The sequence below is a fragment of the Lissotriton helveticus genome, chromosome 2_1 (genome assembly GCF_964261635.1).
Source record: "Lissotriton helveticus chromosome 2_1, aLisHel1.1, whole genome shotgun sequence".
Classification (NCBI taxonomy): domain Eukaryota; kingdom Metazoa; phylum Chordata; class Amphibia; order Caudata; family Salamandridae; genus Lissotriton; species Lissotriton helveticus.
This window is the reverse complement of record NC_136059.1, coordinates 1,110,226,168-1,110,249,631: the sequence shown is the minus strand read 5'-3', so window position 1 is coordinate 1,110,249,631 and position 23,464 is coordinate 1,110,226,168. Positions and strand designations below refer to the sequence as shown.

The 23,464-nt window shown below is 45.5% G+C and overlaps 1 protein-coding gene across 2 annotated transcripts in view; it reads left to right on the top strand.

The window, feature by feature from the left end:
• Positions 1-23,464, top strand: part of RIC1 (RIC1 partner of RAB6A GEF complex) — an 882,831-nt gene that overhangs the window by 842,848 nt on the left and 16,519 nt on the right. For both annotated transcript variants that reach the window (XM_078675923.1, XM_078675922.1), the window contains exon 25: positions 22,312-22,500. In XM_078675923.1, coding sequence (XP_078532049.1) covers positions 22,312-22,500 — 189 coding nt within the window. The remainder of the gene's footprint in view (positions 1-22,311; positions 22,501-23,464) is intronic.

The window sequence follows — 23,464 nt, the reverse complement described above, 5'->3', positions numbered from 1 at the left end:
CCTAATGTTCACAGCGAAGGGTTCCTAGGGCCAGTAGAAGCGTTAGTGAGGATAACCAGGCCACAAAACGTGAAGAGGTGGGACGCGGTCTGGGCCGGGACTTGACTTTTAACATGAGGGTAACGAAGAAGACCCTGTTGCACTGATGCGGGACATGTGAGAATTGTGGCGGGGGCCTATGGAGGCTTGTGACATACGCCAGGGTGGGACCACGAGGCATCAGCAAGTACACAAGGGAGAGGACCTGGAGCAGCAGCCCACTTGATAAACGAATGGGGGCAGGGAAGCACCTCTGCCTAGTACGCCTGTGACAGGCTTGAGGTGTTAGGGGGGGGGGGGGATCAGCGACCCTGTAAATTCAAAGTGTGTGAAAGGACAAGGGGCAGCGGACAGGGGCCGCCCAGCAGTCGGTGTATACCCGCTACGCAGGCCCAGGAAACCCAGCTCATCATAGCTACTGCAGAGTCAGAGTAAGGGCTCTCCACAACACGAGAGCTGAGAGGTACAAGAAAGGTGGAGGGTCTCGGTGCCATTTAGAGCCCACTCAAACACTAGGCCAGATCTCTGAAACATTGAAGGAGCTACTGAAGGACGGTGGCTGGCCGGAGTAAACCCTGCTTCGATAGAACTTGCCTGCAACAGCAGTTGTATAGGCGCAGTGAAGTCACAGATCTAGTGATAGATTCTGGCGCGCCTGAATCCAGCAGAAGAGCCAGATAAACAGCATTGCCGCTTCCTAGCAACTCATCAAATTGTAGCTCAGTAGGACTCCCCCCAGCCGAAGAGTAGTCCCTGAGAAGAGACACCAACTGCGAAGGGACTTTGAGATCCGCCCGAACGGTGGATCGGCACCGGAACCTCGCCTGGCACGACCTGTGCCACCCGGGACACCAGAGTTGGACGAGATGGCCGGGAATAGAACAAAGAAGGAGCGGTCCCTTAAAGAAATGTTTGGGAAGACTGGCGGCCAAGGGACAGAGGACAAACCACTTGCTCAGGGGGCGGATGCCCAACTGGATTCAGGCGACCGGGAGGACCCAATCACTAAAGCGTATTTAGACTCTCTCTTCTCCTCCTTAAGCACAGACCTACAAGCAATGAAGGCAGAACTTGCCTCTGACCTCCGAGAGGTGCGACGAGCGGTGGACGATGGTGGGCGAGCGAGTGGCAGAACTTGAAGATAAAGAAGTCAGCCGAGTAGAGGAAGTTGATTGGCTCCAACAAGTAGTCCTGAAGCTGAGGAACCAACAGCGGGACCTCCAGGCACGCAACGAGAATCTGGAGAACAGATCGAGGAGGAATAACATTCATATAAGAAGAGTGCCATCAAAAGCAGAAGGATCCGACCTACGCGAATATGTAACGGACCTCCTAAGACAGGTTACGGGCCTCCCAGAAACCTCAACTTTCCAATTGGATAGAGTACATAGATTGGCCTTGAAAGACCTGGAAAAAGGGCCCTAGCTGATATTTTAGTATGTGTCCACGACTTCCAGATCAAAGAAGACATCCTCAGGAAAGCCAGGGACTCCCACCCAATCCACTTCAAGGGTCACTCACAGATATTCTTTCAAGATCTCTCAAGGATTACCCTCCAGAAACGCAGGGACTTCCGTCCCCTTCCGGAGCACCTAAGGAAAGCTAAGATACCTTACGCATGGGGTCATCCGTTTCGCATTATCTTCAATCTGGAACGAGTGCTGCACCAGATTAGATCCTGAAAGAAGCTTGCACCCTCCTACAAATCACCATGAGAGAGGACATGGGAGAGCCGTCTGCTTCCCCGGTGTGGCTGCATCCCGGGTGGCAGAAGGTGATACGCAACCGGCGTGGGCCTAAACCTCATCCAGAGACTATCACAAAAGAAAGGCAAGCGGTGCTGCAAGCCCTCTCAACTGAATCCACCTTCTCAGAGGCATCTTGAGAAGATTATGGTCCTGCTTGGGGTCCGGAGTGGATCTGGCTAGACCTTAAAGGAAAGGCGGCAGGGGAGCGATTGGTCAACTGACTCTTGAAATGACCCGCTCTCCACAAGTCCAATGGAATACTCAGGGGTCACCCAGAGGGGTCTTCTCCAGAACAGTTCTTCCTTGGCGGTACATGCTTCGTCTCGACACGTCAGATCTGACGGACTATGGTCTCCTGTTACTGCTTATCCTTCTGTTTGATGTACCCTTTAAGTTCTTTTTAAGGGGCTATCTATCTTCTTTCTTTTCCTCTCCTCCACGCCAACCAAGTTTGACTATAGGTACTAGAGGTACAGGTCATCATGCCTCTGAGGACTCCACTATAGCTCAGCACTTGCAACAGGGGCGCAGCAGCCAGGCAGCATAGCTCACTCAAATAGTCAGGATACACAATGTTCGTCTGGTGAGCTTCAATGTACGGGGTCTTAATAACCCTGTAAAGCTCAAAGCAATCTTAACGTGCCTGGAGCAATCCGGGGGGACATATGCTTTTTACAGGACACCCATCTGCTTGCTAGAGATGTCCACTGCATGCGCTTTCCTAGGTTCCCTAGACAGTTCTGGTCCTCGGACTTAGCTAAAAAAAACGGCGTAGCAATTCTACTCGCACGGAGCTTCAAGGGCAAGGTCTCCGAGGTTGTGGCAGAGCATAAAAGAAGGGCTAAAGGTCTTAGATTGCAATTGGGTCGTGCTCAGTTCACTGTAGCTTCCATATACGCACCTAACGAGCATCAGGAAAGTTTTTTGCTTACCTACTTTCTGCAGTTGCTGGCAACCCCGGACCGAGAGGTAGTGCTTGGGGGAGAGGGGGACCTGAATTTAGTAAAGAATATAGACCTAGATCGCCCTTCCCAACGCTTCACACAAACTGGAACTCGTTCACAGGCAGGTCATCAGTGGTTCACAAGCAAATTTCCTAAGTGATGTATGGAGGCAATTGCCGCAGCGCACAAAACGTATGCCCATATTGTCGACTTTTTAACCACGGCTGCATTGTTAAGCAGTATAGCTGAAATAACGATTGGACCTCGTATGCTTTCTGATCATGCTATGATTACTTTATCTCTGAACTTGAACATCACTCGGGCCTGCCCATCACGCTGGCACCTCCGAGATGCTCTACTACACTCAGAGCAGATTACACAAGCAATACACAAATCACTTAGACTACCTCTCCGATAATGATAGCGGAGAAATTCGCCCAGCCTCACTATGGGAAGTTCGAAAGCTAGTCATTTGGGGAGAATTCATAAGCAAAAACAGGCTTCGCAAATAACACAGAAGAGAGATGGAGGCAAAAGTGGCGGAGCTCGAATCCATACACAAGCTTACAGGAACACCCCGTGTCTGGAGAGAACTGGAAAAGCATTGACTCATTCTCAACAGGTTAGATCTCGATAGGACAGAGTACACCCTGCTACGACTGCGACACAAATTCTTCCTCAGTGGCAATTGTTCAGGCAGCATTCTAGCTCAGAAATTGCGCCAACGGGAGATATCGGGATCGATTGCGGCGATCAGAACTGCAAGCCGCGCCGTGGTGCACGCGGACTCAGACATTACAGAGGCTTTCTGCGCATTCTATGCTGGGCTCTGCTCGGAGGAGGATTCTCTCTTTGGAGACCGGGTTGCATATCTGCAGGGTGCTAGGTTAACTGCACTACCGGCAGACATAGCAGAACTTATTGATCGCCCCATGCAAGTGGACGTGGCAATCATGGCGATAGCTCGCCTCAAAACCCAGTTACCAGTCCCAGATGGCTTTACCTCCCTGTTCTACAAGAAATTCTGCCGGACCCTGGCCCCTATTCGAACACGGTTCTTCAACTCATTCCTTGATAACGGGGCTTTACTCGACTTCTTCGCGGAAGCCTCCTTTTTACAAACCCTACCAAGGTCGAGGCTCTGGCTAGGCAATTCCCTTTTTCTTGGGCTAGAGATCACATAACATATTTGGGGATTTTGTTATCAAGCACCCCGGCTAAAACCCTAAAAGTTAGTTATGGTCCACTCCTAGAGCAAACTCACAAAACTCTGGCCATCTGGGCTCGGGCGGGTCTCTCTAGGGCGGGCCACATCGCTGCGGTCAAAATGACAATCCTACTGCGTATATTATACATCTTTCAAACTATTCCCTTAACCCCACCTCCGGCTATGCTGCAGAGTCTTCAGCAAGATATCAACCGCTTTATCTGGGGGAGGAAACAACCGCAACTTAGCTTCACTCAAATTACAAAACTCAGATGCTGGGGGAATGGGGTTACTGGTCATCTCACAATACTTTCAGGCATCGCAATTACGCTTCATTCTGGATGGAATCGCCCCATTTCAGAGAAGCACTGGTCATTTATGGACCAAAATGTTGAAGGACTCAACATGTGGCATGAGATCTGGCTTCCGCGCAAACACAAGGCCTGGGCACTTTACTCCTCCCCTGTTATGGCAACAACTCTGAGGGTCTTTGATGCCATAGTGGTCCGATTCGGCCTCACATCATTCTCTTCCCCGATGCCGCCATTGGTGGATCAACCAGACTTCCCTCCGGGGTGCAAAGCAGAGTCGTTACAAAGATGGCACGAGCAGGGCTGCAAAAGGGTGGGTTCCCTATTTGACCGGAATGGAATCATTCATTTTGACCAGCTTAGAAGAGACTATGGGCTCCCCTCCTCTAATTTATTTTTATATAACCAAATAAAGCATTGGGTAACTTCGTCAGAGATGAAACCACGGTCCTCCCAACACCTAACAAAATTTAAAAAATGGCTTGTTACCAAGGAGGATGATCAACACCTTATATGAGAATTATACACATTCCTCGCAATGGACTCCGCTCACACGAAAACTAAGGGTCAACTTAGATGGGAAGCAGAGCTAGGACGAACCCTCACAGATAAGGAGTGGAAGGATATATATTTTAGGTCCCATCACACAGCACATGACATTCCGGGCACGGAGGCAGCTTAAAAGGTGGCTGCATATTGGTATCTAACGCCGGCCAGATTAAATCAATGGAATAAAGAGCGCACGGTCTACTGTTGGCGAGGGTGTGGACAGACAGGATCACTAGTGCACCTGCTATGGCACTGACCTAAACTAGTGAGATATTGGGACACAATAATCCAAGACATCGATGAGGCTTTCAACACTGATATCTCACGCTTCCCTGCCTACATTCTTTTAGGACACCCCAACACTTTAACATTTCCCTTGTGCTGTCTGCGAGGAAGGCAAATAGCCCTGGCCCTGAATGCTGCACGAACAGTGCTGCTGGCCCACTGAGGTGCAGATAGAGTTCCTGACCATGCAGCTTGGTTGAGACGACTATAGTCTGTACTAGGTATGGATCGGCTCTCTATGATAGCAGGGAACAAAGCAGATGCATACGCTGACTTATGGAAGCCTTTTATTGCTATACTCAGCAAAGATTTTAGAGAAGTGACCTGCCCTAGGCTTTTGAAAATCCGGCGCCTTACAGAAGCTTCCTAGCATAATGGTACGCAAGGAGAAAATAGCGAACACACGGATGCCCCTATGAACGTATGGGGGTACACAACCAGGGTGCTGAGGAGATAAGGTGGGAGGGGTGGGTGGAAGGGAGGGTCTTTTTCCAGGGCTATTCTTCATCTGGTTTTGATTTTAGTTCTTTCTATGTGTCGGAGAGTTCATCCAACTATCTCTCCGTTTCACATGACTTGGCCAAAGTGATTGATATATCAATGCAGACCTTGGGTGATTAGGCTTATATCGCTAAAATTCTCACTGCCGACCTCCGCGTTGTGGGCATTTGCTGTTTCTCTAGTATACCAGTGCTAAATTATCGCTTGATTATAATGCACAGGTCTAATAGGATATCTTGTTGCTGTGAAACTTGTAAAACGAAATAAAAAGACCCTTATTGGGTTTAGGTATCAATGATTTTATAATCTTGATAAATATTCTATGAGGGCCATTGCCCGCCGCTGTAAATTTGAATATCTCACATAATAATTAACTCCTTCCAGCTCGTCGTGAGGCACGGTGGCCGTGTGCTCATGACGAGCTGAGCTCTTCATGACACGTGTGACGCTCACACGCGCGGCTAATTCCCCCGCGGTGCTGAACATTCCATTAAACGGGTTTGGTCATGACGAGCTTGAGCTCCTCATGGGCACAGCGCCACCGTGACGAGCTGAGCTCGTCACAAGCATGGTGGCGCTGCCATGCCCCCCTCCCCCCAGCGCCGCGGGGAAATTAGCCCCGCGGCGAAGGGGTTACCCTGTTGGGTAGCCTCTTCTATAAGGGCTTTCCTGTATTCATTACTTTAATGGCTTCCTGGATGTCATCATGTTTTAGGTGCTCTTCTAGTTTAGCTCTTCATTGCTCAGACAACAAAATGTTAAAAATATAATGTTAAAAGTGTGTGTGGCTGAATAAACACATTCTCTGCATACTCCTGTCTTTTAGTGTTGTGCCCGGACAGTTACAACTTGTTTTTCTTTTAAGAAGTCTTTTGAGTTACAAGGTCTTGGTGACTCCTCCTCTGGTTGTGGATGTGCATGTGCACCGATTCCATTGTTAGGTAGTGTTCTGCCATTGGGGTCAATAGTGACACAGCGCACTCATAATCTTGTGAGTTCATAGGGTCCCATCTTGACCTTGGAGTCCATTGCCCTCCACCCTGTCGTGAGAAGACTTCTTTCACACGTTCTCTGCTAATGGTACCATTTAATTCCTCCAGTCCATCATTTGCGAATGACCAGGCCTCTCGAGCCTCGAGGCCCTTCGTGTTGCTGCTGGCTACCCATCAGGGAATGAAGATTCGACATCTTCAACTTTTGCTTCTCGTCGGAACATGGTGAGAGCTGCTGCGACTGATGCTCAGCATTGTCCAGCAAAAAGGCTCTAAGCCACCGCCGAGACCAGCGGTGGGCCCACAACAGGATAGTGCAATCCTCTACAGAAACACCAGACATCTTCAGCAAGGCCGAGCCGCTCGGTGCCGAAGAAGAGGAGGAAGCATTGGTTGGGTGGTCTAACCTTCCGTCACACCAGCCCAGTCCTTTGTAAATTGATTAGGACATCTTGGAGTCAGGTAAGAAGTATCCCTTGGAGGAAGAAGAGGCACTTGAGGATGTTCCATTAACCTCGGTCACCTTTAGTCAAAGCTTGAGGACCACGCCTTGTGTTCGACACCATCGACGCCCCAAGCACTCTAAAACATCCGAAACAGCATTACATCAGAGCTGAGCACTGCCCCTCTGAGGGGGAGTGGGCATTGAGCCCTGTGCCAAAGCCGCCGGCACCTCAGGTACCTCAGCAACCAAGAGTGCTGGTTGACACTGAATCAAGGCCTCGGATCTGAACAAACTTTCAAGGACCTTGCTCCTGGACCTCCCTCAAGTCATAGGATGTGTGCCGGCACTGAAACATTGACGTCAGCTCTACCATCAAAGCTAAAACCATCACCAGCAGCATAGCAGTGCTGTGTGTGTCTACGCTGGCATCTGCTCAGAAAGTCTCCACTGTCTAAATCCTCCTCAGGGTCTTTGGATTCTTTCTTGGACACCGGCAGTCATAGCCATTATTCTCCGGCTAAAGACTTTGCCCCAATCTACCCTGATCTCAGATGATTCCTGGATGGACTAAGATGTAGACCCGCCAACAGACTCTGAACTAGAACATTTCCCAGTCATGTCCTCCAACACCAGATGACTCCATGGCTTACCACATTGATATCCAAAGCACAGCCGCCTACCATGAGGTAGAGATGTATGCCACCATAGAAAAGCCTGACATATTGGTGGAGATGCTCTCAGAGATTGAGCGCTCTGCCTAGTAACTCCCCATGCTCAACGGAAGGATTAAGTCCACCCTGAAATTTTCATGGAGCTGTTTAAATCTTGCGTGGTCACACCACTCATCAAGAAAAATATACAAACCTGCACACTGTGACCCACTCTACATCAGGGGGTGATGTCCCACCTTATTCCTTAGGAGTTACTACTGCTAGGAAGAGGGCAGCAGTCCAGGCCACCAGGAACATGCCCCCTCCTGATAAAGAAAGCAAAAAGATAGATGCTGTGGGGAAGAGAGTAGTGGTAGGTGCAGCCTCACGTCAGTGCATCGCCAATTCTATTGGCCTCCTATTTAGATAGGATAGAGCCCACTTGGAGGAGAAGCAGGGGCTCCTGAGGCACCTCTCAGACCAGTATCACAAGCAGGGGTGAAGATAAAGCTATTTTTAATGCAACCATTAGGTGTGCTTTGGATGAGACAGCGGCCAGAGGTGTGAACACCTCGGTCATCCTGCAGCGCCTTATCAACCTGCCGTTCGATGAGGAAAACTGTTCGGACAACAGGTTGGTACTATGCTTGAAAAGATCAAGAAAGACAAAGAGACAACCAAGACGATTAGCACCTTACAGCTTCTCTTTGGCAGGGGCTCTTTTCGGAGGCAGCGATTAATAGGGGGGAGTAAAAGCCACCGCCTCAGAACCCACCCAGACCTACCATAGGCAGCAGCAGGGCTACCACCAACAGGGTGGCAGGGGCTTTACACTGGGCTCCTTTAGAGATAATAGCTCCAAGGGTAGAGGCACCCCTAGTAAGGGAGCCTCCACTTCCAAAAAATGACATGCCTCGTATCCTTACCGATCATACAACATCTGTCAGTGGGAGGCTTCAGAGATTTCTTCCCAGTTAGGAGGTCACCACAGACTGATGGGTCTTTTCTGTCATCGAACATGGCTATTTCCTGTAGCTAGTCATATCGCCACCAAACATCCCCCTGCACCCACACCCTCTGCCCCGAACATGTCATACAGCTGCAAGAGAAGGTTCAGGTGTTCCTGTCCAAAGGAGCCATAGAGGCAGTGCCCCATCAGCACCAGGGCAAAGGCATCTACTACCTCATTCCCAAGAAGGGCGAATCTCTTGATCTCCAGTCTCTCAACAGATGCATCTTGTCAGAACATTTCCACATGGTCATCCTTCAGGATGTCATCCCAAGGTGAAGTAATGGCCACCCTGGACATGAATGAAGCCGACTTACACATCCCTGATTTATCCAGATCATTGAGGCTACTCCACTTAATGGTACGTGATTAACACTACTAGTTCAAAGTGCTGCCCTTCAGCATCAATCACCTGATCTGCAAGGGTTTTCACCAACTGCTTAACAGTGGTGGCCACTCACCTCATGGGTGAAGGAATTCACATCTTCCCTTACCTAGACGACTGACAGATCAGGAGTGAAAGCAAACAGGAATGTCTATCCCACACCCAGGCTATTGTCTCCCTCCACAGTTTAGGATTATCTGTAAACACTACAAAGTTCACTTGGAGCCCCTTCAAGTTCAGCCTTTTTAGGAGCAGTCCTCAATCAATTCATTGTTAAGCAAAGCTTTTCCCAGCCCTCAGAGAGTGCAAGCATTCCAACAGTGTCTGCCTCTTTTTACAGCCACTCTTTCAGTTGACAGTTATGAGCCCTATGTGAATGATGGCCTCATACCCACACCAGACTCCATATTCATCCGCTTCAGGAGTGCCGCACAAGCCAGTGGTCCCAAGTTGAGCACTATATGGAGGATCTAGTGTTAGCAAGGCCAGCACCCTTCGCTCTCTGTAGTGGTGGAACAGCAACAATCGGTTGCAGACCAAGTTCCGCAGATGGCCATTACCACGGACACATCTCTAGCTGGCTTGGGGGCAAACCTCAACGATATGACAATCGAGGGTCTGTGGTCAAGGGCATCTCCACCTAAACCACTTGGATCTATTAGCCATTCATCTAGCTCTCAAAGCCTTTCTTCAACTGATTCAAGACAAGTTTATCCTTGTGTGGACAGACAACATGATCACCATGTCCTACCTGCAGATGCAAGGAGGCACTCGCTCCCCTCAGCTATCAGTCCTAGAGTACCAAATCTGTCGCTGGACCATCCATCACCAAGTTCATCTCCTGGCAGAGTATCTTCCGTGAGTTGACAGTGACTTCGCAGACCTGCTCAGCAGGACGCAGTAACAAGTCCATGAGTGGAAAGTCCACCCTCAAGTCCTACTCTCTTACTTCCAGAGATGGGGCACCCCATGCATGAAAAAATTAAATGCCCAAACTTCGCCTGCAGTTTTCTCGACCCCCAGTCTTTGGGCAATGCTTTGTGGTTGTATTGGTCAGGTATCTTTGTGTATGGTTTTCCTTCTCTCCCACTAATTCCTTGAATGGTCAGAAAGCTCAGGCAAACATCCCTTACCTTTATCCTGGTGGCTCCAAAGTTTACCAGACAACCATTGATTCTCAGGCCTTCCCAAAATGTTCATTGTCCCTCATGAGAAGCTTCCCAACAGACCAAACCTTCTGATACAAAACACCTGGAAAGTCAGACATCCGGGCCCTAGACAGCTCCACCTGGTGATTTGGATCCTGAGGTTCTACATTTCATTTAGCTGAACCTACCTTAAGAGTGAATAGGCATACTTCAGTAAGCCCATGGGCCCACTGCACGCACCTGCAATGCAGTTAAGTGGAAGCTTTTTGTCTAATATTGTACTCCAAAGCACACAACCACTGTTAAACCACTATTGCAAGACATTATTTGCTATCTCCTACACTTACAAAAGTCAGGGTTAGCATGCTTGTGAATTCATCTGCCTTTAGCTGCTATTGCTACATCTATGCAAAAGAGAGAACACTCTTGCCTGTTAAATATTTCTTTAATTAAAGCTTTTATGGAGGGCCTTAAGCATGTCTTTCCACCAAGGGTCCCTCCATCCCCAGTTTGGGATCTCATTATTGTCCTCACCAGGATTATGGACCCCCCTTTGAGCCACTGCTTTCATGCCCTTTACATTTTCTCTCCTGGAAGGTTGCCTTCCTCGTAGGTTTTATCTCTAAGCCTTGGCGATGAACAGCACTCCGCTCGCGGAGTTTGCAAAGTTTTCCACATTCTGCACACGGAGTTCCTAAAGACTCAGTTCTTCGGAGCAGAGTTGTTTTCCTTGCTCACGCTCCCCAACATCAAGCTGGCGAGCGCGAGCAAGGAAAATCCACCTCCCGGCGAGATTTCTCAACGCGGTGGTCGTATATATGAATGTGGGCTGTCACGAGTGGTCGCAACCGCTCGCGTCGAGAAACATTCTGTTTGCGTTGAGAAAGTTGCCGCTTGGTTAGAAAATCTATTCGAGCAGCAGAAAAGAAGCAGCACCCTCTTGCGCTGTGCAAGATGCTGTTCATGTTGATTTTCCAGCGCAGGACAGACCCCCGGCGCTGAAAATCAATGCGAATGGTCATTACCAAGAACCCTCTGCCGCCTGCAGAACTCCGCGCAGCAAAGGGGAGCTCTGCGACCTCTGCCCAGGCTTAATAATGTCTCTCACATGTATTGGTGAACTACAGGCCCTCACATTGCGTAAACTTTTTTTCCAGGTCCATCATGGCAGAGTGGTCCTTAGAAGTAATTCAGAATTCTTACCCAACGTAGTCTCCAATCTTTTTTCCGTGCCCATACTCTGTAGCTGAAAGGCCACTACACACACTCAATCACAAGCATGCCCTTTTGTACTACATAGAAACAAGTCTCTTAAAAAACGCAACAATTGTTTGTGACTATTTTGCATCCTCATAAAGGCCAAGCTATTTCTAAGGCAGGAATTGCCAAGTGAATTGTCAAGTGCATCCTAACTTCTTACGCTAATGCTAAACGATTCCTAAATTCCCACGACAAACCTCACTCCACCTGCAAACAGCATGCTACTATTGCCTTTTAAGGGAACATTCCTGTGGTAAATATTTGTAAATACCCATAGTGAATATTTGTAAAGGTGCCACTGTCCCCAGAACTCTGTTTCAGACCTCTGCACCCTTCACTGGCTAGCCACCACTTAAGGGAGTACAGCTTTTCAGGGGATGGAGGGCATGTTTATCTACAGCCACGCATGCTACGAATGGATCTGCCTGTTTCATGTAGTTCTGTAGATTCACATGTGCCCACCTTCCTCCACAGAAGCCAGTGTTTATTACAGATATCTTTCACGTAATATTGTTCTCTTTCTACACGCATGGACACTATTCTTTTCCTACTCACTAGTCCTTTCCTACCTTCACCCATTGGACAAAAATCCAATCTAACAATTGAGTCAGTGCCCATGCACACCCACGAGCAGAGGAGGAGTTATGGAAACCTCATGACTCAAAAGACTTCTTTGAAGGAAAACAAGTAGTAATCATCCAAGCCCAAAACTAGATGGCAGGAGTGTGCAGAGCATGAGAATCTACGCGTAACAAACACATGCTTACAGGGTAACATCCATTCACCATCCGCTGACTAGTCACTTACAGCGATGTACGTGTTATAGAAAAATAGGGTAATTTTGTTCAATATTTGAACAGAGTGAGCCTGTAAACAATGACCAGCAATCGTCAACACTGGCATTCATGTGTTAGCCTCACGTTGTTTCATTTGAAGAGCCAATGTTTTAGTTTAAGCTTTGGTAGAGTCCTTCTGCTTTGGTTTAGAAGATGGAGTTTAAGCTGTATTTAGCTTGAGTCAGGGCTCTGAGATTGACAGCAGTTGAGGTTGCACGATAGATAGCTTTCAGAGATCATGCATTTGTTTTTAGTTCTTTCTGTCATTCTTCTGTTTCTCAAAACACTGTCCCCTTATCATTCAACACCTAAGATACGTTTTGGCAGGCACCCATAAGGTTTGTAGAAAAAACACTGAATCATTATTAATTTTTAAGTAGTCTTTGAGGTGTTGTAGCTTTTTTCTTTTCTGTTGGCAGTTTATACCATAAAATGCTCATTCTCCATTGGGCACATGTAGGATTCCCCAGTGCTAGATCTAGTTCAAGCTTAATTGGAGCATGGTCTCAGATTCTACCCTGCAATAACTCAAACACAGACGTTTATGGCATCAGACTCTGCCTGGGTAAATACAATCAATTCTGGACTCTGTACCATGCGGATGTAATACTAGAGAGTATTCGATTCTATTTGGGAGTATTAGCCACATTGAATGTGAATGCCAACCAAAAGTATAAGCCTGTCACTTGATTTATTGGGCCGGGCTCATGCCTATTCAGTCTAGTACCTGGTCTGGAATGAAGTTCCAATCACCGCGAAAATCACTTTTGCTCGTTGTCCAAATTCTACAAAGATTCTGTATAGTAAAGGATAAAAGTATTTTTAACATCATTTATGCCATAAATTTAACCATAAATCATTGAGCCTTTTATACTTTGTTTTTTGCAAACACAAACCTCTCATTCAAATCCACCAATATTTTCTGCACTGTAAGACATTTGTGAAGCAGGATATATACTCCACTTTTTCATTTTTTTTAATAATTCAGAGCATCTTTTATAGGTTGTCTCAGGACAGCACCACTTTCCCCACTGAAATCAAGTCTCAATTTCTCTAATTCTGATTTAGAGACAAGTGTCTCTTTTAATAACACAATGTCTGGGCATTTCATAATCAGATATGATGGGATGTTCTTCTTCTTAACATACATGAGAGGCCATTGATATTCATGGGCCATATAGAGGGGTCTGTGAGAAAGGAGGCAGGTTTGGGGAAGTCAGGGTAGGGTAGCCACAACGCTTAGGCAAACCCACTGTAAAAAGTGCTCAGATCATTTAGGCTTCAACTCGACTTGCTGGGTTGTTGCCGGTGTGTTGCAGTCACAGGAACGACTTGGCACCTGTGGCAGCACTTGTACCCCTTTGCAACAGCAGAAGTAAGTTCATTTATAAGAACTGTCTGTGGTGGTATGGTGGACCATACAAGAAACGTCTTTTGGGGTACGATGAACCATGCCTAAGTCCAGCCACCAACGCGGAATGTCTGGATTGCCACATGTCAAGGATGGCCACTTTCAGTTTAACTTCATTTTCAAACATGGTGCAGAGCTGAGCCTTTACCATGTGGCCATCTTCCTCACATATTAAGTCCCAATTCCTCTCAATTTACCTTTTAGCGGAGAGCATTTGTTCAGCCCACATGTGAATGTGGCTCCAGAGAAGATCAAGAAATCCACAGAAATTACAAAATCAATGGGTGCTACTAAAGGGAGACTTTTCGAGGACAAAGGTTCAGTTTGGGGTTTTCAGTCCATCTAGCCAAGTCTCACCTGAAGCCCGCCCAACATTTCTAGTTCGTAGGGCCAGTATTGGTTATGACCTTGCTCTGGGCCTTCTTTCCTCTGTAGAAGCAGGACATATGGGATATGCTCTGATGTTTTGCCTGGGAGCTTGGGTTCCAGTACTGGCAGCCGTGCATTTGCTTGGTTTGTTGTCTTCTTGCATCCTCATGGTCACACACGCAGGCACATGAGATCCCTCCAGTAATGCCTCTGCAAAAAGTGGTTCTAGCATCAGGGGAGATCTGGCAGAGTCCATGATCTCTAGGGCTGCCACAGCAAATTTGAGCTGGTGGAGCTAGGAGGAGTATCTGTCTCGAAGAAGATTGTTACGTCCCCCATGGACTGTGGCCACAGTGGTGACAGGCATGTCACCTTTGGGTGGGGCTCTCATCGAGGGATCTGGAGATCAGTACTTTGTAGCCACTTGAAGAGCAGAACTTTAACATCAGTCTGTTGGAACTCGGGGCAATCTGGCCGACACTCAAGGCCTTCCCCTCTTCACTTCATGGTCGGTCTATCCAGGTCTTGGTGGACAACACAACTACGACGTGATACATACACTTAATCCTCCTCCCATGAAGCCCAGCTCCATCATCACTTAGGATAAGTCCCTGGAAAACAGAAAAAAATAGATTTCAAGATTTCAAGATTTTTATTTTGGGTGATCGGTCTTTTTTAAAACAAAAACCATTACACCAAATAACAGCTTTTAAATAATAATACTACTACATATATACACATAGAATAGCTTGCTTAATCATACAAAAATAATCAATAAGTTACTTTTATGCATCTAATATTTAAAATTTCGTTTTTAGAGAATCTTTTTTACTCTTTGTAATTTCAACAGATTTCCTTTAAATACACGTTTAAAAATTTCACCCCTCTACATGCTAGTGGGATTGAGGTTCCGCCTAGCCAGGTAATTACCGCTTCTCTGCATGAGCGTATATTCAAATTCAGTAGAGATTTTAAAAGTGCTTTCCGTTCTTTTAGTAACACAGGGCATACACAAAAAATGTCTTGAATGGATTCATCTTTATAACTGCATAGTCTGCACTCTCGATTTTCCCGTTTATCCTTCCATGCTGGGATTAAGTCTTTTGTTTCCCACATGCTCAGACGCAACCTCGTAAATTGATGTTTTAGAGTACTTGAGAAATATGCTGATATGGGACAGTTCGTCTCTTACTACGAAAAATTATACACTCCTGAGAGTAGAAGCACGGAAGACCAGATTCAAGCTTATATAAATGAGAAACTACCGCCAAAAGAATATTTAGATCGGGAAAGACTTGATAAGTTAGAAGAAAAGTTTACAATAGCTGAATTACGCTTAGCTGTCTTTTCTCTTCCATCCAATAAAGCAGCAGGTGAGGATACACTTCCAATAGAATTATATAAAATCTGTGCAGATGAAATCCTCTCGTTTTTAGGTCTCGGCTAGAAGCGAGCGAAGCTCGCTCTCGCCAAAGACCTATAGTTAGCGTGTCAGCGTTCCAGGAGGACAGCACTGGCCGCGCGCGGCGATTTGTTAAGGTCACGCGCACGAGAACGCGCTCGCGGCCAGGTGCTGTCCTCCTCGAAAGCTGCCTCCCTTCCCCGTGCAGGGCGGGCCGCCGCGCTGCCTGCGGCGACCCGGAAGCATTGCCGGCCAAACCGGAAGTAGGTGCTCAAATAACACAGCTCGATTTAAAACAAGCCCTCTCACTTATGTTCATATTTGCTCGTCTGCCCCAGAGCTTTGAGGGACACTGTGTCTGGCTCTCAGCGTCGGTGCTGTGAGGCTGCTGCGACGCTGGGTCTGAGACTGCAGGGTCTGGAAGCAGCAGGACTGAGTAGAGCATGTACTGGAGGAGGGGGCGGGCTACCGAGGGTGATAGCTGCGGCGGCGGAGGAGCGGGGTGAGTAATGCCAGAGCGCAGACAGAGGCACACTCCAGCCCTGAGCCTGCACGCACACACACACGGCCAGGCACCTCCAGCTGCCACTCTGCGGGAGCGCAGCCCTGCCCCACCCCCTCAGCCGGAGAGCAGCCGCGCACAGACCGCGGCCCCTCCGCCTCCAGCGCTTCTGACAGAAACTTGTGCCTGGACCCGCCGGCGCCCCGGACGGACCACGGAGGTGCCTTCAGGGAGACTGACCCATGCAGAGGGTACCGAGGAGCCCGCCGGGGACACCCCGGCATTGTAGAGCAGCAGGTAAGGGCCGGAAGCTGCTTCTTTAAAAAGTGTCCCATTTGGGAGTCTTACATCTACTGCATTAGTTAATATTGCATTTTTTTCTTAATTGGGATGTGGGAGAGCGCGCCACAACTGCCGAATTTTCTGATTAAAGAGCCTACTCTACAGACACATACATCTTTGATTAATCCCCTCAGCGTTTGGAGATGCTTCAGGAGCGCGATTTTGCAGCAGAGTAAGGCTCTATTTGTATAGCGAGCTGCTTAAAGAGTAAAACAGATAGAATTAATTATGTCCCAAAATAATGATGCCTATTACACAGGTGCCTACAGATAAAAAAAATGTGCAGGCTATCACGATGCAATAATTCACAATATATAATGTTCATTGAGCTTGGCAACGTCGTATATTAAATAAAGTACTCCTTGATGTCAATGAGGTGTAGTCAGGGGTAGTGGCTGCAAACCCTGGATAGACCACCGGTGCGACAGCAACAGGCAGGTTTTTAAGCCCTATTTACTGTTGTCTGTTACCACACTTGGACAATTCCCTAGTTACCACATCTATTTTATTTATTTTTGTAAAAATGTATTTATCTTGTGATGTTTTATTATTGCTCTAGTGGATTTCGAAGGAGTCAAAAGTTTGAAATAAACGTGCCTTGTTCCTTCCAGTTGTCACACTTTGACAATTCACTAGTTGCAACACTTTGACACTGACTCACTCACACTAACTCTCTTACTCACACTGACTCTCACTCACACTGACTCTCACTCGCACTGATTCTCTCACTCGCACTGATTCTCTCACTCAAACTGACAGACTCTCCAACTCTATCACTCACTCACTGTCACTACCAGACTCTCACTGGCTGACTCTCCCACTCAGTAACTCACTCACTCACTGTCCAGACTCTCACTGACCGACTCACCCACTCTCTCTCACTCACTAACTGACTCTCTCACTCACTGACTGACTCGCCCACTCATTCTCACTCACTGACTCACTCACTCGCTCTCAACACATATTGCAGTACAAATGCAATAGGTGTCACATTTGCGAAAGTTATAACTATTGGCATTGTTATACACAATGCCAATAACTCAAACTTTAATGCTGCGAGACCTATTGCATTGTAAATGCTTGTTGTGTTTAGTGATCAACTCAATTGGCGATACAGGAAAGGCCCCGGATTCTTGGAAAACTGCCAAAATCATGTTCTTTTAAAAAAAAAAAAACACCTACGGACTGTGGGTCCTACAGACCAATTTCTTTGATAAACGCCGACGCCAAGGCCTACTCCAAATTGCTAGCAATGCGAATGGCACCCCTTATGCCATATTTGGTAAATGACCAACAGCATGGCTTTGTAGTAGGAAGGGATACTACTACCCACGTCAACATGGCCATCACAGCTTTTGATGTGGCTGCTACTAATCTCACCCCACTCGGTATGATACTTTTAGACGCAGAAAAGGCGTTTGACCGAGTGGGGTGGGATTATCTGTGGACGGTTTTGAAGCAGTTTGGCATTAAGGGACAATTCCTCAGAAGTATACAGGCTTTATATAGGAATCCTAACGCTAAAATTAGCTATGCCGGATTACTTTCTTCAACTTTTGGGATTTTAAGGGGGACTCGGCAGGGGTGCCCGCTTTCACCCCTGCTCTTTGCTCTCTCCATGGAGCCGTTTATCAATGCCCTGCAAATGGAAGAAAAGATTGTTCCAATGCAGCATAAAGATAAAATCCTCAAAATAACAGCATATGCGGATGATTTAGCTATCTACACCACTAATGTGGTGGATGCATTATTTGGAATAACAGAGGAAGCTAATAACTTTGGACCCTTTTCAGGTTATAAATTAAACATCAATAAAACACAAGTCATCATGAATTACCAAGCTAACTCCGTAGTGCCAGGACTTTGTAAATCCGCAGTCTACCTAGGGGTAAAAATCTCCTCTAAGCTTAGTGAAATAAATATACTAAACTATGAATCCTTACTAAAAGAGGTGACCACGCTGCTTAAAAAATGGCATAAGATTCCACTTACTCTACTTGGCCGAATCAATCTGATCAAGATGAACATTTTGCCGAAATTTTTATACTTTTTTCGCTCCATTCCTTTTCGGGTTAATAATCTATTCTTTAAAAAATTAGATGGAATTCTAAGCAGTTTTATTTGGGGCTATAAGAAGGCCAGAAGGTCTATGACTATTTTAAAACTACCACTTGAAAAAGGGGGTCTGGATTTTCCGGACTTTAAAGCTTATTTCGTTGCATCTTTCTTAGGCCGGCTTCGTAGTTTGTTTGTTAGCAATCAACACTTTTTTTATCAGTTCATGCTTGGCACAAACTCAAAGCAGTTCCTGGCAAAAGTGCAAGATCCAAACTATTTTAAACGCGTAAAATTTAAGACAGCGAGAGATGCGGTACGTATTTGGAATTTGATCCTTCGTCAGTGCGATACTTCTTTTTTTCACACCGAGTTACCACTTTGGGATAACCCGGGGCTTCCTGATATTTTTTGTGATAAAAGTGGGCGGGACTGGGCCAAGTTTGGAATTAAGAAGCTTGGAGATTTGTATGGCACAGATGGATTTTTACCATTTACAACATTGCAAACTTTGTATAACTTGCCGGAGGTAACGATATTCAAGTACTTACAAATCAAGGACTATTTGATCCGTAAGATGAATCTGAAGCAAATAACTACCTCAGCTATTTGGAGCTGTTTCTATTCCACGAAAAAGAAACTAATTAGTCTGGGATACAAATGCTTTCGCCTAAATAAATTAGATGACTGCCCTAGATTGGCGTCAAAATGGTCTGACGATTTGGGAATTAAAGTGACATCCCAGAATGTCTCAGATGCACTATATAATATTAATAAAGTAGTCCATTCCTCTAGTCTGAAATTACAACTTTATAGGACGGTCAGCCAACTTTATTATACTCCACTAAAAATATCCAAATGGAAACAAAATGCTACTAGCAGTGCCCGTACAAAATGTCCTAAATCTGGTCAGGTGGCAGCAGACCTCATACATATGATCTACGCATGCCCTTTGCTAGCTAAATATTGGTTAGAAATTGAAAATGTCTTACTTCAAAAGCAACTAATCAATACCTCAATTACTGCATCTCTGGTACTACTTTCTATATACCCTACGGGTATTATAAATAGGAGTTGGTTAAGTATAGCTTTGTCTTGCGCCAGATTGGTGGTAGCTAGGGCTTGGATTTCACAGAACCCACCTCATACGATCGAGTGGTGGAACCTTCTACATGAAATTTATACTATGGAAAAGGCACTGGCGAAGGGTAGAAGCTTAAAAGCAACTATCAAATTTGAAAAATAATGGGATAACTTCTCGTAAATCTTACTTGGATTTGTTTAATGGAATTTCTGTGTTCTGGATGACATTTCTGATCTTGTTAAGCATTTATATTTATATTTGACTGCGATTAGTCTTCTTCTTTTTAGGTACCCTTTTCTGCTGAATGTTGATTTGTCCCGCCAACGATTGAACATTATTATTTTCTGTATGTATATGAAAATTGCAATGCTCCTGGACTTGCCTGTCAAATAAAAATTTCAAAAAAAAAAAAAAAAAGAGATATATGCTGATAAATATTCCTGGGGCTTCCTTTTCCCATATGAGTTAATGACTGTCCAGAAAAAAATAGAATATTAGAAAGAGAAGACAGTCTAGGAATAAGAGAAACAGAGGACCGACAGAAGGAGATTAAATAAAAAGAGATACTCTTGCTGTTGTTTGGGGACTCTTGCACTATGAAGAAGGATGCTGTCTTCAGGGAGAGTGCTGAGTGGGAGGGGGCGTTCCCAATAAACACATTGACGCCCAGAGGGGAACTGATGTATAAAACAAAGAAAATTGGGCTACACGAGTAGTTGTCTGCAGTGGAGGTAACAATGACCGGCAATTCTAAGCGCCAGGCGAGGAACGTGGTCCTAGAAGAGCCCTTGAATAATTGCCCTTGCTCACACCACGATTCTGGCGTGGCTAGCCAGCTGCATGACTGGGAAGGAAAAAGAGTGGAAAAAGGTACACCAGCACAATGGCTGTGGTGAAATTTGACAAAAAACCTCAGAAGGACTGTCATAGAAAATAAAAGCGGCATGACAGGAGAAGGGAAAATAAAACTACTCTAGTGGTACGAAAGGTTATTCAACTGAAACCCTCTTGAAAGGAAGGTCTGTTTGAAGAAAATAAATCTAGTTTTGATAAACTACCCTGGACCTCCCCACTCCACTTGGAAAAAGTTTCACACCACAAACTTTTAGAAATGAGTTTCCTGAGAGAGATTAGTGAATCACTTTCTAATTTAGAAAGGGGAAGGACATTTTAGGAGAGGCATTGGAATAGGGACACGTTTCACCTCTTCTGAGCTAATACTTATTATTGGAGCTGTGAGTAGCAGGGGACAGTGATGGTCCGAAAATAAAGAACCTGGGAACTGAAAAAAAGAACATCACTCACTCCTGAAAGGAGACTTTAGAAGAAAAGAGTAAAATACTTTTTAATCGTCTCTTTGAAGAGTTGTCATAAATACAGAAGACCATTTTGGGTGAAAAGGAAGTTTGGGCCATTATCATGAGGACTGTTTGCTGTAGTCAAGCAGGGAAGCTGTGTTGAAGACTTAATTTGCTGCAACGTCAACTGTTTTTGTGAACTTCAGCCGAAAGGGGAAGGGAGTCTCCTATTCATTCAGTGCATAGCTTGTGATCTACAACAACTCATGCTTCAACTGGAAATTGTTACTTACCTCTAGCAATTGGTTTGCAGCTTGTCTTGTAGATTCAGAGACCCCTCCTCTCTTCCCTTTGAATGAAAAGTAGTATAGTTGCTTGTTTGCATTGTGCGCCTCACATATGGCAGGTTAATGAGCTGATCTCTCAATATATCTTCAGTAAATAAGAATTGCTTTAAATAGACCTTTTCAACAAAGGACAATCATTGTCCTCGTTTTACCCCCACCTGGGAGTAGATGACAGTTCCCAAGTGGGTGCTTTCCATGTAGTTGGGTTGCATAGTTCAGCAACTGGATCCAAATCTGTATCCGTCACTACCGTTCTTGTCCTTCAGAGGAAAATTCCAGAGAAAGCAGCTGGACTTTTCTGAATCAAAACATTGCTAATGCGTGCATTTAGGAAAGCAGCCTCTGTTTTGCCAGCGGAGTCTTGAGCAGTGCTTTAAACCCTTTCCAACCTTCTTTAAATGGTACCTGCAATAGTATTGTTCCCTGTCTCTAGAATATATATGTCTCCTAAAATAAATTGATATAATAAATTGAAGGGAGAGGATCAGAGATACTGTGTGGGGGCAGAGATATAGCAATATTTAGACCATAAACTAACAAAGCTATCAGTGTGAGGAAATGACTCCCAAGTTTCCTAGTGCTAAAGGTGCTAAGGTAGCAATTATATTTGGTCAAGGAGCTAGGGATAGAACCTCAAGTCTTCATGCAGGACCACATTGTAAATACTTTTATTCAGGCATCTCTCTTGTGTGACTTGAAATTGAAGGACCGAAGGACAGCTTGTTAGGCTAACCTAGTAAGCAAGCCACTCTGAAACAAATCTACGAGCTTCGTCCCATTAAAAATAATCTTTTTTTTTTGTGTGCACACGACGATTAAATAAAAGGGTGTGTTAGGTAAATAAGTTAAATAACTCTCCAAGAAGGGGTACCCTCTCAACTTGGGGTGGTTAAAGCATTCGGAATAAACTAGAAAAGAGCTTATCCTGGAGAAAAAGGTAAGTGGTTGAAAAGACCAGCCGGCAGAAATGTTTAATAAGTGTTTAAGTTGTAGTTTCTTTTGTTCTCACATAGATGTTTTTAGTAGTGCAGGCACTTCATGTGGTGATGAAATATCAAGACTGAACTATGGCAAGCCAGCCTGACATATATAAATTATTGTTGAGGATTTTATGGTTTAGTCAGTACTAAAAATTATGTATACAATATAAAATGTTGCCATAGCCTTATTGTACTATGTTGTCTTTATGTAGATATTTGCTGCACATATTTATGGAAGCCGGGTGCCTGGAATGGTGTGTCATGATCGGCTTGATTCTCCGAGAATCCTCTGTAATTGTTCAGGTTTTGAACTTGATGCAGTCTCCTGAACTTGCTGCTGAGATGCTTCAGAACATTAAGAGTGGTTTACAAGCAGTAGAGAACTGGGCCACTACAGACTGGTAAGTGATAGCAATTGAAATTCAGGATGTTTGGTAATGAAAGCATGGATTCTGTAAATCCCACACCTGCATGGCCTGGCACATTTAAAAGACCAGGTTTGGCTCTCTGTTACATCAAGGGCCTCAGCAGAATTTGTCATGGGTGCTGAATAGTGCAATCATTACATTTTACTGATATTTCATTGGTTCATTAGATCATCTTAAAGAGTTGTTACAGTAAAGGTTCAAAGGCGTGTATGAACCAGTAGGGCTGTCAAATCAGCCTGTTTTGCTACCTCCTCTTGACAAACAGACCTGGCATCCACATCTCTAGCATTTGTTACTGTTTTTTTTAAGAACGTATGCTAGTTATCCTGTGTAGAAATGATTGCCTGCTTGGAGTTCTTAGCCCATTGATGTCTGACTATATCTTTTCTTTGGCCTTTTCTTCATTTAAAATTTTATTTTCTCACATATTTCATCATTGTTGTTAGAAGCTGTCACTAGCTGATATTCTGCTTTATAGAGCTTTGCCTTTTAATAACACATGCAGAAAAGTACAGTGGCCCACGTAATGACATTTTGATTCCAGTTGAGTAAAAATATTAGCTGAATAACACAAAGTAAAATTGCAAGGATTAGCCCATTAAAATAAGCTATCAAGAAGGGCGCCAAAATAGTGAACTAGACGGACACACCTCAGTGCCGCTCTCTGTCCGCCTCACAATTCCCATATCCTAATGGTGCTGAGAAAGGAAAATACAATTTCAGATGTGCATAGCCACTTCTGAAGAAGTAAAAGAATGTCATGCCAGGTCCCTGTGGTGTCTCTTGAAGTCTGATTTTAACAGATGCAGACCTCTTTGTTCTCACCTTGAGCAATCTAAGAAGATGACTGTAGCACCCCTGTGAAGGCGCAGCCACTGAGACTCAGAAAAACAGAACACACTGCTGCCACCAGGCAGTGGAAACAGGCAGCATTGCA